At 40.1% G+C, this 15785-nt stretch overlaps 1 protein-coding gene across 2 annotated transcripts in view; it reads left to right on the top strand.

Annotated features, from left to right (window-relative positions):
* Positions 1–404: 404 nt before the first annotated feature.
* Positions 405–15785, top strand: part of osbpl9 (oxysterol binding protein-like 9) — a 291494-nt gene continuing 276113 nt past the window's right edge. Inside the window, exon 1 of one of the 2 annotated variants that reach the window (XM_087990606.1) lies at positions 405–558. In XM_087990606.1, the coding sequence (XP_087846732.1) occupies positions 448–558 (111 nt within the window). In that variant the 5' untranslated portion in view covers positions 405–447. The remainder of the gene's footprint in view (positions 559–15785) is intronic. The other variant, XM_087990605.1, reaches the window with a different exon arrangement.

The following is a 15785-nucleotide window of genomic DNA, read 5'->3' as shown; positions in this document are numbered from 1 at the left end:
TGTTGAAAACCTGAAACAAAACTCGAAAACATTGGAAACACTAAACAGGATTGGCAGAATCTGTTTTTTTTTCACATCAACCACCTCAGTTCTGAATAATCGACCTGAACGATGTAATAAGTTCCGATTTTCACCTCTGTATAAACGGATGAGTTGAAATTTCGCTAAAACCGTTGTGTCCTCTCCCCCAAAGTTTTGTGGGGCTTGTCAACAAGGGCTTAAAATGCAAGGGATGGAATTAATCTTTTAAACGAGCTGCAACAATTTTTTAAAAAGCCACCATTACTGTTTGTGACTATACCGTACAACTGATAAAGGTGTAAACTTGATCGGATTTAAAAAAAGCCGTGCCATGAGAAATTCAAGTCTCCGCCCCCCCAGCACAGCTCTTTTTCCAATGAGCAACCAGCGCTGACGTAGAGCTGGGTTTGTTTTCATTCCCTGAAAATGGCGTCCATCATGGAAGGGCCGCTCAGTAAGTGGACCAACGTCATGAAAGGATGGCAGTACCGCTGGTTTGTGTTGGACTACAACGCCGGTTTACTCTCTTACTACACGGTGAGTGGAACTGAAACTACCATAACGTCCTCGACGAGTCGAAGCTACGAGCTATTGTATGTTCAGTCGGGCTGGGTTTTAAGTCTTCTCCCCTCCCCCCGCCCTGGGTGACAGACAAACTTGATAGCGACTGGGAAAGGCCCCACCCCTCGTGGGACGCTCTGGAGAATGTGTGACAGCGAGATTGACCAATGAGACATAGGATTCAGTGACATCGGCTTGACAATCGAATGGTGTTGTCCAATCAGTGTATGGCAGAAGGCTGGACATTAGGTTGAAGGGTCAGGTGTTAGGTTAGATTGGTTGGTGCGGTGATAACGGCGGTTCAGGATCAGGTAGTGGCTTTGTCAGATAGTGGAAGGCTTCTCCTTTGAGTGTGCAATATATTGTGGTATACATTATTCGGTAAATCATAGAGTCGAACGGACAGTTGGGTCTCTGATTCATTTCAACTGCTGAGACTCAATTGCACAAGTGATATTTGGTAAAGGTAAACGGCTTCTGTGTCTCTCATACGCAGTCTCTATCCTACAACGTTTGCCAAACCTCGTTTTCTTTGTTTAGAAACGTATGGCAACTTGATCGAGGCTCTGGACACTGTCTTCCAAAACAAAAACAAGATTGAGAATTCTTTTGTGTGTAACACATGGTCTGTTGATAGTAATTCACCAGTATTTATTTTCGTAATAACTTAGAAATTATCCATTGCGAATCAGATTGAGGAAAATAGGCACAACAAATGCTGCAACATCCCCACGTTCTGAAAGGTTAAACAAAGGAAGGTGCTGCAGATCAGTACATTGCTTTTGTTCATGGAAAACATTAAAACATTATCAGCGTCAAGAATCACTGTCATATTATCATATGCCTTATTTAAAATTACTATTGTATGCCTCAATTGTTTATTAGAAATGGCAGGATCACTTTGTTTCTCAACTTTTGTGCTATTGATCTGGTTGAAGGCGAGCACAAATCTTTCCTGAATTTTTTTTTGTTACTCTTCACTGTTATGTAATTCTGTGTTGTGGACAATATTCGTCATCTTTGTACCAGTGATCTGTAAGAAATGTCTAAGATTTGAAAATTATAGGATGTATGAAATTTGAAGATTTCACAGTAATATGATGCAGCAAATGCCATTTTAGGTGAATAAATGAGAATAATGGGACAGCATCTAATGGGTGACAGTCTCTAAAAGTACTATCAATTACCCAAGTCCACACTTATATCCTCTTAAAGAAATGGGTATACCTTGAACGTGACATCTACTGAGTCAGAAAAATGCTTAAGTTGGAGAATGTTCCCAAATTTTGTAAGGCTGGTTTTTCAAGAGAGTTGTATCAAATGTTAGTAGTGACATATATACTTATGTGGAGAGATATGAATGAACACCGGTTGGGTGTCTTGAAATTGGAGCAGTGTGAATGTAAGAGCAAATACTGAGTAGTTGCCAGAGTCAACCCAACTTGCATCTGTGATGGTGACTCTGATTAACTGAGCACAGGTCTCTGAAGTAGATGGTGAATGCTGTAATGCTCATGTGTATTATCTTGGAGATGGACATTCTTATCCCTTGTATAGCAATAATTACAGTATCTCAAACTATATTTCACATACTGGGGAGGTAACAACTTAGTTGTATTGTTGCGGGACTGTTAATCCAGAGACTCAGGTAATGTCCTGGGCACTCAGGTTTGAATCCTGCCATGGTAGATGGTGGGATTTGAATTCAGTAAAAATTTGGAATTAAGCGACTGATGATGAACATTAATCCATTGTCAATTGTTGTAAAAATACATCTGGTTCACTGATATCATTTAGGGAACTATCATCCTTACCTGGACCCACAGCAATATGGTTAATTCTTGACACCCCTTTGGGAAATTAAGAATGGCCAATAGATGTTAATTGAATTTTAAAAAAAACTTTGCCTGCTTAAAAATATTCCTGCAAGAAAACATGCATTTGCATTAAAATGGACTTAGATATAGTCATAGTCATAGAGAAGCAAAATCAAATAATTATTACATAAAGTGTACATGCTTTTCCAAATCTTTGATCAAAATTGAGTTAGTCATCAAATATAATTATTGAATCCTGGCAGACCAAACATATCCCTCAGAAAAATTCTGATATTGGAAGAAGAACATTTACTGAATCAACATTTTGAAATCACACCCTAGCATTGAAACTTAGCTTTTCCACCCTATTCTGTGAACAATAATGACCCGATTAAGATAGCTCATGATCAAAAATGAAAGATTAGATTACCTACAGTATGGAAACAGGCCCTTCGGCCCAAAAAGTCCATACCGACCCTCTGAAGAGCCAGACCCATTCCCCGACATTTACCCTGAACACGATGGGCAATTTAGCACGGCCAGTTCACCTGACCTGCACATGTTTTGGATTGTGGGAGGAAACCCATGCAGACACGAGGAGAATGTGCAAACTGCACACGGTCGGTCGCCTGAGGTGGGAATCGAATCCGGGTCCCTGGTGCTGAGGGGCAGCAGTGCTAACCACTGAGCCACCATGCCACCCCAAAGGTCAAAATGGATTTATTGCAACTTAGAGAGTCTGGAATGTGTGGAAAAACTTGAGGTTATATTTATTTCACTTTTCTGATCCCTGACATGAATTTTGAGCAGTTGTATATCTGTGTGTGTATGTTTCAATGTTCTGTAATTGAGTAGATGCCATAAATGATATATCAGTGAAGATTGACTGTAATGTGTGTGATGTGCCAAGGAGGGCATTGAAGATCAGACTACAAACTGTGTTGGCATGAGAGAAGCTATAATGACTATTGTAACAGGTAGAAATGGATTCACACGGATGTTGTGGAAAAGATGCAGTGGAGAAAGCAGAATGGCAATAACGTAGAAAACAACAGTCATAGAGATGTACAGCGTGGAAACAGATCCTTCATTCCAACTCGTCCATGTTGACCAGATATCCTAAATTAATCTAGTCGCATTTGGCCCATATTCCTCTAAACCCTTCCTATTCATATACCCATCCAGATGCCTTTCAAATGATGTAATTGTTGAGTCTCTTCCAGCTTCCCTGGCAGTTTATTCCATACATGCACTACCCTTTGGATGGAAAAGTTGCTCCTTCGGTCCCTTTTAAATCTTTTCCCCCTCTCACCTTAAACCTATGCCCTCTAGTTTTGGTTCCCATACCCTACTGAAAAGACCATGACTTTTCACCCTATCCGTGCTCCTCATGATTTTATAAACCTCTATGATGTCACTTGTCAGCCTTGAATGCTACAGGGAAAATATCCCCAGCCTATTCATCCTTTTGCTGGAATCCTGGCAAAATACTTGTAAATCTTTCCTGAACCCTTTCAATGTTTCACAACATCCTTCTTGTAGTAGGGAGACCAGAATTGAATGCAGTATTCCAACAGTGGCCTAACCAATGTCCTGTACAGCTGCAGCATGACCTCCCAACTCCTGTACTCAATGCTCTGACCAATAAAGACGAACATACCAAATGCCTTCTTTACTATCCTGTCTACCTGCGACTCCACTTTCAAGGAGCTATGAATCTGCACTGTAAGGTCTATTTGTTCAAAACACTCCGTTGGACCTTACCATTAAGTGTATAATTCCTGCCCTGATTTATCCCAACAAAATGTAGCATCTCATTTACCGAGATTAAACTCCCGTCTACCAATCCTTGGGCCATTAGCCCACCTGATCATGTTCCTGTTGTACTCTGAGGTGACTTTCTGCACTGTGCACTGCATCACCAATTTTGGAATCATTTGCAAATTTACTAACCATACCTCTTACATTTAACATCCAAATCATTTGTATAAATGACAAAAAGCAGTGGACTGTGCACCAGTCCCTGCGGCACATCTGTAGCCTTCAATGTGAAAAGCAACCCTCCACCACCATCTTATGTCTCCTACCTTCTATCCAAATTTGCATCCAATTGGCTAGTTCTTCCTATATTCTTTGTGATATAACCGCCTCAACCAGTCTACCATATGGAATCTTGTTGAACACCGACAGAAGTTCATGTAGACAATGTCCACCACTCTGCCTTCATCAACTATCTTCATCATTTCTACAAAAAACGCAATCTAATTAGTGAGAAACGATTTCCCATGTGCAAAGCCACATTGACTCGCCCTATTCATTCCTTGCCTTTCTAAATTCATGTAAATCTCGTCCCTCAGAATCTCCTCCAACAACTTGCCCACCACCGATGTCAGGCTCACTGGTCTATAGTTCCCTGGCTTTTCCTTACCACCTTCCTTAAATCGTGGCACCACGTTAGCCAGCCTCCAGTCTTCTGGCACCTCATCTATGGCTATTGATGATAAAAATATCTCAGAAAGGGGTCCAGCAATCACTTACCAGCTTTCTACAGTGTTCTAGGATGCATCTGTTCAAGATCTGGGGATTCAGTCACCTTTACGTATGTTAAGACGTCGACTACCTCTGTAATGTTGGCACTTTTGAAGATAGCTCTATTTATTTCCTCACATTCTCCAGCTTCCATATCCTTCTCCACAGTAAACACGGATTCAAAATACTCATTAATATCTCACCCAACTCCCGTCGTTCCACACATAGATGGTCTTGTCCCGTTTCCACCTCAGACGAAGCGAAACGCTGAGAGACACAGTATAGTTTTAGCTCCTTCATCTTTCTTCCATACCCTGGAGGGAGAGAGAACAGCAATTTCTTAATGAATTACTAGTCATTTGCAGGGAGGAGCATCCAGATAAGGCACGTACATATTGATGGGGTGACTGTTACAATCAGCGAGTGTCAATAGTAAAGATTAAGCCATTTGCTGTTATGCATTGAATAACTGGCTTCACATTATGAATACTTTTCACCTTGGTGAAAGTGAAGAGTTGAGATACAGGAGATTAGACTCGAGAGTATGGTGCTAGAAAAGCACAGCAGGTCAGGCAGCATTTAAGGAGCAGGAAAAACGACGTTTCGGGTAAAAGCCTGATGAAGGGCTTTTACCTGAAGCATTGATTTTCCTGCTCCTCTGATCCTGCCTGACCTGTGTTTTTCCAGCACCATACTCTCGATACTTTTCACCTTGTTAACTGACTTGACATACTGAATGCTTCTTCTTGTTAAATGGCTTTACATAATGAATGCGTTTCCACCTTGTTAACCCACTACCCTTGCCTCCAGAACCTCCACTGTTTACTGCAAGTTCTTATCTGGTCTGAGTCATGCTTACTTGAACTTTTTGTTTCGCAAAACTCAAAACTTTCCCTACCTGTTCATACCCTATACACATTCTCATTCCCTTTATCATTTCATGATAACCACCTAGATGGTACTACCAGATTTCATATAACTCTGACAGCCAGTATTTAAGCAAGTTATTGAAACACAGCATGTAATGATTTATAACGACAAAAATCACTAGTCCGTTACAGAAAATAGAATTTGTAGAATCCTCCCATGTGGAAAAAAAATTTAGCAATAAAGTTCTTAAATCCACAGTCCTTAGTGACCACTCCAACGCCTCCAAGTTGAGTGGAAATGAGCCAGTTCTCCAAAATGTCCTTTAGTAAAGTCCAAGTGGGAAAGAAAATTCAGTCTGTCCTTCTGCATCACTCCATGGAGAAATCTGAATTCTCAGGTAACGACAGTTAAATGCTTAACAAAACTGACGAGACTTCCATCTTTGCAAAGATGCTTTAGCTGGAGGATACCAGCACATCTGAGTATGCAGTGCAGCAGCTGCAGGCGAGGTGAATGCTGCTTCAACTCCCACTCTGCTGTTAAATGTAACAAAGCCAACTGGCTGTTGTGATGTTAGCTTGATCAGTGAACCATTATATCCCTTAAATGATCAAAAGAGAAGGTAAATCTCACATAGTTTAATGTCTGTAGGAAGGCCACTGACAAAAAGTGTACAGATCTCCTCTTCACTGTTGTTAGCTTCTTCACCTTTTGTGCTCATGACTGGGGAGCTGATTAAATCCATTGGATCAGGTTGTGGAGGGGTGGGCAGTGGCCCAAAAGCATGCTTTACCTGTGAATGGAGAAACTCTAGAGAAGATGTTAGCTGCTGAAAGTATCTCTGCATTTCCTCTCTCCATTCTTTCCTTGCCACGGTGGTTATCAGTATGAAGACAGTCAAACATTTCACTACACTAAGTTGTGTCTGCCTATTTCAACATTCTTTGATTTCTTGAAGTCTGTTACTTTGTTTGATATTTATTGTACTGCCTGAACAGTTCAGTCAATTATAAACAATAATCAATGGTCCTAAAATCAAACCCTCGGGGGACACCATACAGGTTTTTCAAAAATTTTTTTCCTTTAACAAATTGACACTTTTCCTGATAGCTTTCGCATTAGCTAAGTATTTCTAAAATCTAGAACAGGGAGAGATTTCCTGTGCTTTAGCAATTGAAGAGGCAGTTTCAGTTCAGATTTAAATCTCAAATATTCGTGGGAAACAAATGCAGAATATTTTAAAATATGTTCTCCAAATGAAACTTTCCAAATAGCCAGAATTACTGTGGCAACTTTGGTAGAGATCAACATTCTTTGAAGTTGTAATATGAAGGGGGCCAATGAAGTCTTAACAATAATTAACAGAACTGAAACTGCTCCACCTTAAGTTCTAATATTCTCTTAAAATCTTAACAAAACATCAAACTTAAAATGCACGCTTCTTTTTGTGAGCACTGCATAAAAACACAGCAGCAAAGTTATTTTAATACAATGCTCTCATCTGGCTAAAGCATGACCACAGATCCAACTGCTTTTTTAAAACTGGCATTGTAGAATTTCAAGCAAATCAGGGGCTCAAGGCACTCAATCCAATTTTTTTTAAGGTTACAAGTTCGATAATTTTGAAAAGGACATAATGTTGTACAATTCCAGTGTAAAACAAAATCTGCCCCATTACGTAGCCCACAAAACACATTGAATTGAGATTCTAATTCAAACAAGGCAAAATAGTTACTTAAAAGGACTTTGTGAACCAGTGTTTTAACAAACCAAAATTTTTAAACATCAGTATGGCACAATTTACATTGAAACTTTTCTTTTTCAACCCAAGTATTAGTACAACCATAATTTACGCATTTCTCATTTTAATTTTTTCCATCCTCTCACTGAAATTACACTTATAAAAAGAGAAAGCCCTCACAGCGGGCCACATGGTGCCGCAGTCCAAGCCACTCTCTTCCCCAGAACAAAACCTCGCAGAGCCTCAAATTTTGCCACGAGGGGACTTTAACCCCTTTCTCACTTTAACTCCCACTTAAACACTGAGAACCCGAATCCTGAAACCGTGCGGATGACTTGAAACCCACCCAGGGAACTCAAACCTCAGTACAGCGTGGAGAGTCATAGGGTTTCCCATTGACTGAAAACCATTTGGTATATTATGGCAATGCCAGTTCAAGCTTTAACAAGCTGCCTATTATATTTCCTTGATTTTTCAAGTGCCCTTGGAGGGCTTTGAATGTTCCCTTAAATTAGATATGCATTTTTGTTTATCAGCAGTAATTCTAATTATTCATAATTTTCATACATTCTGTCATGATAGAATATTTTTGAATGATGCTAATTATGTAAAAACAAATGTTTGATGGAATTCTACTCATTCTCCAGTGGTCTTCTGGTTATAATCTCTTTGGTATAATGTACCAATGTCAATGTTCCAGTTTTGGCCTAACCAGCATCTTGTATGAATTGTTTATCACCTTTTCCTTTTCTATTTAATGCACGTATCTGAGTGTAAACTGTGAACTGTTGGTATGCGTGCTTGACATTTTTAAATATTAAAAAAAAACCTGTTCATTAGATGCTGTGTGCGGTTTGCTTCATGTGGGTGTGTCTTCAACATCTGTGTCTTATCTTGGCAATATTATCTGCATTTCCTGCTTGATTTCAAGTGCTGACTGGTAAGGGGAGTATAAACCTGAATGTATATTTATAAGCCTAAAAATGGAGGTTGACTGACTCCTAAACTGAGTTTCCCTAAATGTGCATTTTTCAACAGAATGATGGGAGGTTGATTTATACACTGAGTATAGGATAAATTTGCATTTTAGCATCCAGGAACAGGGGTTGTCTCAACACTTTAGATGCTGTGATCTACAAATACTTCTATTTAAGCAGAATTTAAATAAAACAATTTTTAAAGATTTTTGTTTATGTTCTTTTGGGTGGGGTGATAGTTGCGTATTTTCTCTGACAGTCAAGTAATGTATGCAATTCCTTGGAATAAAGCAATTTATAGGGTTCATGCATTATTATTTTTTAAACATAGCCACGACTGTTGGTGTTTGGAAAGTTATATAATTGGCAACAGGATGTGGGTGAGGGTGGCCAGCAAAATTATGATTTGCTGTAGAGTTAGAAATTGGTATTGTTAACTGCACAAAAGGGGTTTTCTTTCGAGTTTAGTTAAACCCTTCAGAATTCCTTGCCACCTTTCGACTACTTTCTTGACACAGGCTTGTTTGACTTCTGCTCTGAGGAATTCATTTGTCCAAGTAGGCTGGTCCAAAATTTTAATTGAAGTGTACAATTCTGAATGAAATCCATCTTCAGGTTCTATTTTCACAAATTAATCATTAGTCAGACATTTTCTGTTCATCACCATTTCCCGGTTTTTCTTTCCAGTATTCCTACTGGCACAAATTTAAGCCAACTTTATAAAAGTAAAATTCAGAGCAGTATAAAGCATATCCCAGTTAGCTTTTTATAGAAAACCTTGGTCCAGACCAACATTGACTGTTTGAGTTTTATGGTAATGCCTCTGGAAAAGGTTTGATCCTAATTCTAGGAGATTGATACTGAATTTAAAAGTCCTTTGGTCATGCAATATATTTTGACTTTTTTCATTTTTAAAAAAGTGAAGATGGCGAATGGAGGAATGTTAAAAATTCACAAAGAGATGTGACTTTAAATTAGTTTTGCTTAATGGAACCAAGAGAATGAGTTAAGAAGACTCATTGGTCCCAAAATGTTCATTCTGCTTTCTCTCCACAGACCTTTTGAGTTTTCTAGTCTGATTTCCAGCATCCACAGTTTTTTGTTTTCTTTTTGTTTAAGGGAGGGTGGTCCCTGGAAAGGCCAAGATTTGTTGCCAACGATTTGCATAAGCATGGAATTAGATTGGGTGTAGGACATTTGTGTTGTGAGTGCAAAAATTCAAAGGTGGTTAGGTGTTAGAAACGTTAGAAATAGTAGGTCAGGCAGCATTTGTGGAGTGAGGAAATAAGTATATTTTCAGTTCAGTGACCTTTCGTAAGGATGAAGAAGAATCTGATATGATTGAATGTATTTTTGCAATGGTTGATATAAAGAACATTAGTCAAATATTGGGCAATGTGCCTTGTCATTGCAGACTGGTTGAACTTCATTTTTGTTTGACCATGTGAGGAATTTCTTAGATTTAAATTTCCCTGAATTGGGCTAGGATTACTAAGTTTTTAGGCCAGTCATTAAATTACATGGCTGGTGAGGAAGGGTTTGTGGTGGGGTTGTGATGCTAAATCAGATTATGATTGATTGCCTTAGATAAACCTAATGAACTGAATGATTTGATCCTTGTCTGTCCTTTTTTTCTGTTTCAAAAGAAATATGAAACTGAAACTTTTCTTACATCTCTGAATGCAATGAGTGAAAATACACTATATAGTTTGACGTAAGATTGTATTTAGTTGGTGTAATGTACATTTTTATTTACTTCTATGTTGCTTCTTCAGTTTTCTATCCTGATTTGACTTCCATTCAAATTTGTTTTTTTTTCTAACCTTATTTTTAACCTCTGTGTATACTTTTGTACTATTTGATCCTTTCCTTTCCTCATTATTTACATTTTTTTTCACTTTTCTGTCAAAGCGTTCTAATAAGATTATAATAAAACAGTTGTGAAACTACAAAATGACTTGGGCATAAATATGCTCAATGCTGCGTATTTTCTCTGACAGTCAAGTAATGTATGCAATTCCTTGGAATAAAGCAATTTATAGGGTTCATGCATTATTATTTTTTAAACATAGCCACGACTGTTGGATAAGAGCTCAAACCAATACCTTGGAAAGGCAAACTGATGAAGTAAGGAAACGTTGGAAAGTGTGCTCTGATTATGGTGCACTATCTGCCCTTGCTATTTGCAGCATTTGGCATGGTTCATCCAACCATCCTTCACTGCGTTTTCTAGCAATAGGGAGATAGTGAGGAAAGAGGAAATCTGAGACTGATACAGTTGAGAACAGAAGTGAGTCAGACTGTTAGGGCAGGCAGGGACAAGGTAGGACTAATAAATTAATAAATAAATAGGGGCCTAACTGGGAAGGCAGATGAATTCAGGGCATGGTTAGAAACATGGGACAGGGATATCATAGCAATTACAGAAACATGGCTCAAGGATGCGCAGGACTGGCAGCTTAATGTTCCAGGATACAAATGCTACAGGAAGGATAGAAAGGGAGGCAAGAGAGGAGGGGAAGTGGCATTTTTGATAAGGGATAACATTACAGCTGTGCTGAGGGAGGATAGTCCCGGAAATACATCCAGGGAAGTTATTTGGGTGGAACTGAGAAATAAGAAAGGGGTGATCACCTTACTGGGATTGTATTATAGACCTCCTAATAGCCAGAGGGAAATTGAGAAACAAACTTGTAAGGAGATCTCCGCTATCTGTAAGAATAATAGGATAGTTATGGTAGGAGATTTTAACTTTCCAAACATCGACTGGGACTGCCATAGTGTTAAAGGTTTAGATGGAGAGGAATTTCTTAAGTGTGAACAAGACAATTTTCTGATTCAGTATGTGGATGTACCTACGAGAGAAGGTGCAAAACTTGACCTACTCTTGGGAAATAAGGCAGGGCAGGTGACTGAGGTGTCAGTGGGGGAGCACTTTGGAGCCAGCGACTATAATTCTATTCGTTTTCGAAAGCTGATTGGAGGCAGATGTTCGCAGGTAAAGGGACGGCTAGAAAATGGGAAGCCTTCAGAAATGAGATAACAAGAATCCAGAGAAAGTATATTCCTGTCAGGGTGAAAAGGAAGGCTGGTAGGTATAGCTGGTAGGCTGGTGACTAAAGAAATTGAGGGTTTGGTTAAGAAAAAGAAGGAAGCATATGTAAGTTATAGACAGGATAGATCGAGTGAATCCTGAGAGTATAAAGGAAGGAGGAGTATACTTTAAGAAGGAAATCAGGAGGGCAAAAAGGGAATATGAGATAGCTTTGGCAAATACAATTAAGGAGAATCCAAAGGGTTTTTACAAATGTATTAAGGACAAAAGGGTAACTAGGGAGAGAATAGGGCCCCTCCAAGATCAGCAAGGTGGCCTTTGTGTGGAGTCACAGAAAATGGGGGAGATACTAAATAAATATTTTGCATCAGTATTTACTGGGGAAAAGGATATGGAAGATATAGACTGTAGGGAAATAGATGGTGACATCTTGCAAAGTGTCCAGATTACAGAGGAGGAAGTACTGGATGTCTTGAAACGGTTAAAGGTCCCCAGGACCTGATCGGGTGTACCCGAGAATTCTGTGGCAAGCTGGATTCTTGCTGAGATATTTGTTTCATCGATAGTCACACGTGAGGTGCCACTATTTCAGAAAGGTGGTAAGGGCAATCCAGGGAACTAAAGACCAGTGAGCCTGACGTCTGTGGCGAGCAAGTTGTTGGAGGGAGCCCTGAGGGACAGGATGTACATGTATTTGGAAAGGCAAGGACTGATTAGGGATAGTCAACATGGCTTTGAGCGTGGGAAATCATGTCTCACAAACTTGATTGAGTTTTTTGAAGAAGTAACAAAGAGGATTGATGAGGGCAGAGCAGTAGATGTGATCTTTCTGGACTTCAGTAAGGTGTTTGACAAGGTTAACCATGGGAGACTGATTAGCAAGGTTAGATCTCATGGAATACAGGGAGAACTAGCCATCTGGATACAGAACTGGCTCAAAGGTAGAAGACAGAGGGTGGTGGTGGAGGGTTATTTTTCAGACTGGAGGCCTGTGACCAGTGGAGTGCCACAAGGATTGGTGCTGGTTCCTCTACTTTTCATCATTTACATAAATGATTTTGAATGCGAGCATAAGAGGTACAGTTAATAAGTTTGTAGATGACACCAAAATTGGAGGTGTAGTGGACAGCGAAGAGGGTTACCTCCGATTACAACAGGATCTTGACCAGATGGGCCAATGGGCTGAGAAGTGGCAGATGGAGTTTAATTCAGATAAATGCGAGGTGCTGCATTTTGGGAAAGCAAATCTTAGCAGGACTTCTACGCTTAATGGTAAGGTCCTGGGGAGTGTTGCTGAACAAAGAGACCTTGGTGTGCAGGTTCATAGCTCCTTGAAAGTGGAGTTGCAGGTAAATAGGATAGTGAAGAAGGCGTTTGGTATGCTTTCCTTTATTGGTCAGAGTATTGAGTACAGGAGTTGGGAGGTCATGTTGCGGCTGTACAGGACATTGGTTAGGCCACTGTTGGAATATTGCGTGCAATTCTGGTCCCCTTCCTACCGGAAAGATGTTGTGAAACATTGAAAGGGTTCAGAAAAGATTTACAAGGATGTTGCCAGGGTTGGAGGATTTGAGCTATAGGGAGATGCTAAACAGGCGAGGGCTGTTTTCCCTGGACCGTCAGAGGCTGAGGGGTGACCTTTTATAGAGGTTTACAAAATGATGAGGGGCATGGATAGGATAAATAGACAAAGTCTTTTCCCTGGGGTGGGGGAGTCCAGAACTAGAGGGCATAGGCTGAGGGTGAGAGGGGAAAGATATAAAAGAGACCTAAAGGGCAACCTTTTCACAGAGGGTGGTTACTGTATGGAATGAGCTGCCAGAGGAAGTGGTGGAGGCTGGTACAATTGCAACATTTAAGAGGCATTTGGATGGGTTTGGAGGGATATGGGCCTGGTGCTGGCAGGTGGGAGTAGATTGGGTTGGGATATCTGGTTGGCTGGACGGGTTGGACCGAAAGGTCTGTTTCCATGCTGTACATCTCTGACTGTATAACAGTTGCCTTGCTTTTCTACTATTTCCTTCCTGAAGGCCATCAAAAGTTTTGAGCAGCCTTTTCTTGAGGCATAAAGTAAAATAAGCAAGCATATTATTCTGAACCAAATAAAACTTTGTTTCGGCACCAGCTGGTCTTTCATGTGAATATTTTATGAATACTTGTTCGGCTCGTTGCTGTGTCAGTTACTCATGGTCCCTCTGGAGCCTTTGAAGGATGAGAAGGGAGACAGTATAAGGAGTGTGGTGGCTTAAAAGGAAATCATCTGTACTGTACTATGACGTTTCTTGAATGCTTGTCTAGGCTTTGTCATACTCCCTGAATGAGTGCGCTAAGTTAGCGTATTGGAAATATAGTCACAGAATTAAGCACTTAAATTAGGAGTCTTGAATGGAATTTTACTTTAATGCTGATGCTTAATGCACATTGGAACAAAGCCAGTGGCAAATAGTTGTAACGTAAAATATTTTAAAAATACCACCTTTATGCTCAGGTGCCTTTTCTTCTGTCATATTCGATTAAACTAAGTTGAAACTAGTATTTTAGTGGGAATGTAAGGAATTCTCATAACTACGATGGAAATTGAGAAGAGTATCTGCTGTGATTCTGTTGGCAAATGTTGTCAAGGGGTGATAGTGCTAATATGTGTTATAACTAAGCGCATCCACAGGAAGGCAAAGAAAATGAAGCTACACAGGAGTCTGAGGAATGAAGGGTTTGGAAAGGAATGGGTTGTTATGCTAGAGAAGGTTAACATGGGCAAGGTGTATAAATAGTTGAGGCATTGTGTGATGGAGAAGAGTGTGAAGAAGGACAAGACTGGTAATGAATACACATCATTGAGGATAAGAGTGAAGAATCAGCAAGACCAGTGTTGGAGAGAATGCAGTTGGTATAAGATATGAGCAGAGTTTTGGGTGAGCTGACATTCATGTAGAATATATATCTGATCAGAAGCTCATTGGAATAGTTAATGGTATTGTGATTGTGGTGATGAGAAGAACGTCTCTTGGGTATGAACAGGTTGGGAAAGAGTTATGTTCTGAGTTTTGTGAAACAGGCAGTTCAGCTGAGCATGACTCAGATCAGATAAGAACGTGCAGTTAACAATGGGATGCTGGAGGCAAGGGTCATGGGTTAACAAGGTGGAAAAGCATTCATTATGTCGAGCCATTTAACAATATTGGAAGCATTCAATATGTTGGGTCAGTTTAACAAGGTGAAAAGTATTCATTATGTGAAGCCAGTTAAGGTTAAGAATATTCATTGTCTAACAGCAGATGACTTAATTTCTACTATTGACACTTGCTGATTGTAACAGCCACCCAATCAATATGTATGTTGCCCTATCTGGATGTTTGTCCCTGTGAAGTGACTATATAATTCACCATGCCGGTTAGCACTGCTGCCTCACAGCGCCGGAGACCCGGGTTCATTTCCCCCGTCAGGCGACTGACTGTGTGGAGTTTGCACGTTCTCCCCGTGTCTGCGTGGGTTTCCTCCGGGTGCTCCGGTTTCCTCCCACAGTCCAAAGATGTGCAGGTCAGGTGAATGCTAAATTGCCCGTAGTGTTCGGTAACGGGTAAATGTAGGGGTATGGGTGGGTTGCTTCGGCGGGTCGGTGTGGACTTGTTGGGCCGAAGGGTCTGTTTCCACACTGTAATGTAATGTAATCTAATCTAATCTAAACTGCTGTTCGAGAGAGAAGACCGAGAACTCATGTCTTTGTACACATGGGCAATCATTCTCTCTCCCTTCAGGGCCTGGAATAAAGATGAAGGTAAACTGTATGGTGTCTCTGAGTGTTCCGCTTCAACTGAGGGGGGAAACGGGATGACAATGAAAGCTCTTCAATGAGAAACTTTTAACCAGTTTCTCACTACAGAGGTGCAGTCTGACCTGTGCATTTTCACCATTTTGCATTTTTTATTTCTGGTATTTATAATGTTAAGTTGTGAAGATTCAACAACACTTGTTAAATCTTGATTGCCAAATAGGGATATTGCTAACAGATTAGGTAATTTGTGATTCTGAGCAGGTTAGTATTATTTTGCTACTCTATAGTAAATCTAGGGATAAATATATTGTTTATTAGCTACCTGTTGAAAGCAGCAGAGCTAAAAAATGTTAACTTTCTTGTCTCGAAAAGCTGCAGTTGTTCCCTTTCAACAGGACAAAGCACAATATAAATATTTCTGTAATTAAACTTGAATTTCTGC

This window comes from Chiloscyllium plagiosum, unplaced genomic scaffold, assembly GCF_037043375.1.
Source record: "Chiloscyllium plagiosum isolate Xiang-an unplaced genomic scaffold, Cpla_swu_hap1 HiC_scaffold_9, whole genome shotgun sequence".
NCBI lineage: Eukaryota > Metazoa > Chordata > Chondrichthyes > Orectolobiformes > Hemiscylliidae > Chiloscyllium > Chiloscyllium plagiosum.
The sequence above is the reverse complement of the archived record's forward strand: the minus strand, read 5'-3'. Positions and strand labels throughout refer to the sequence as shown.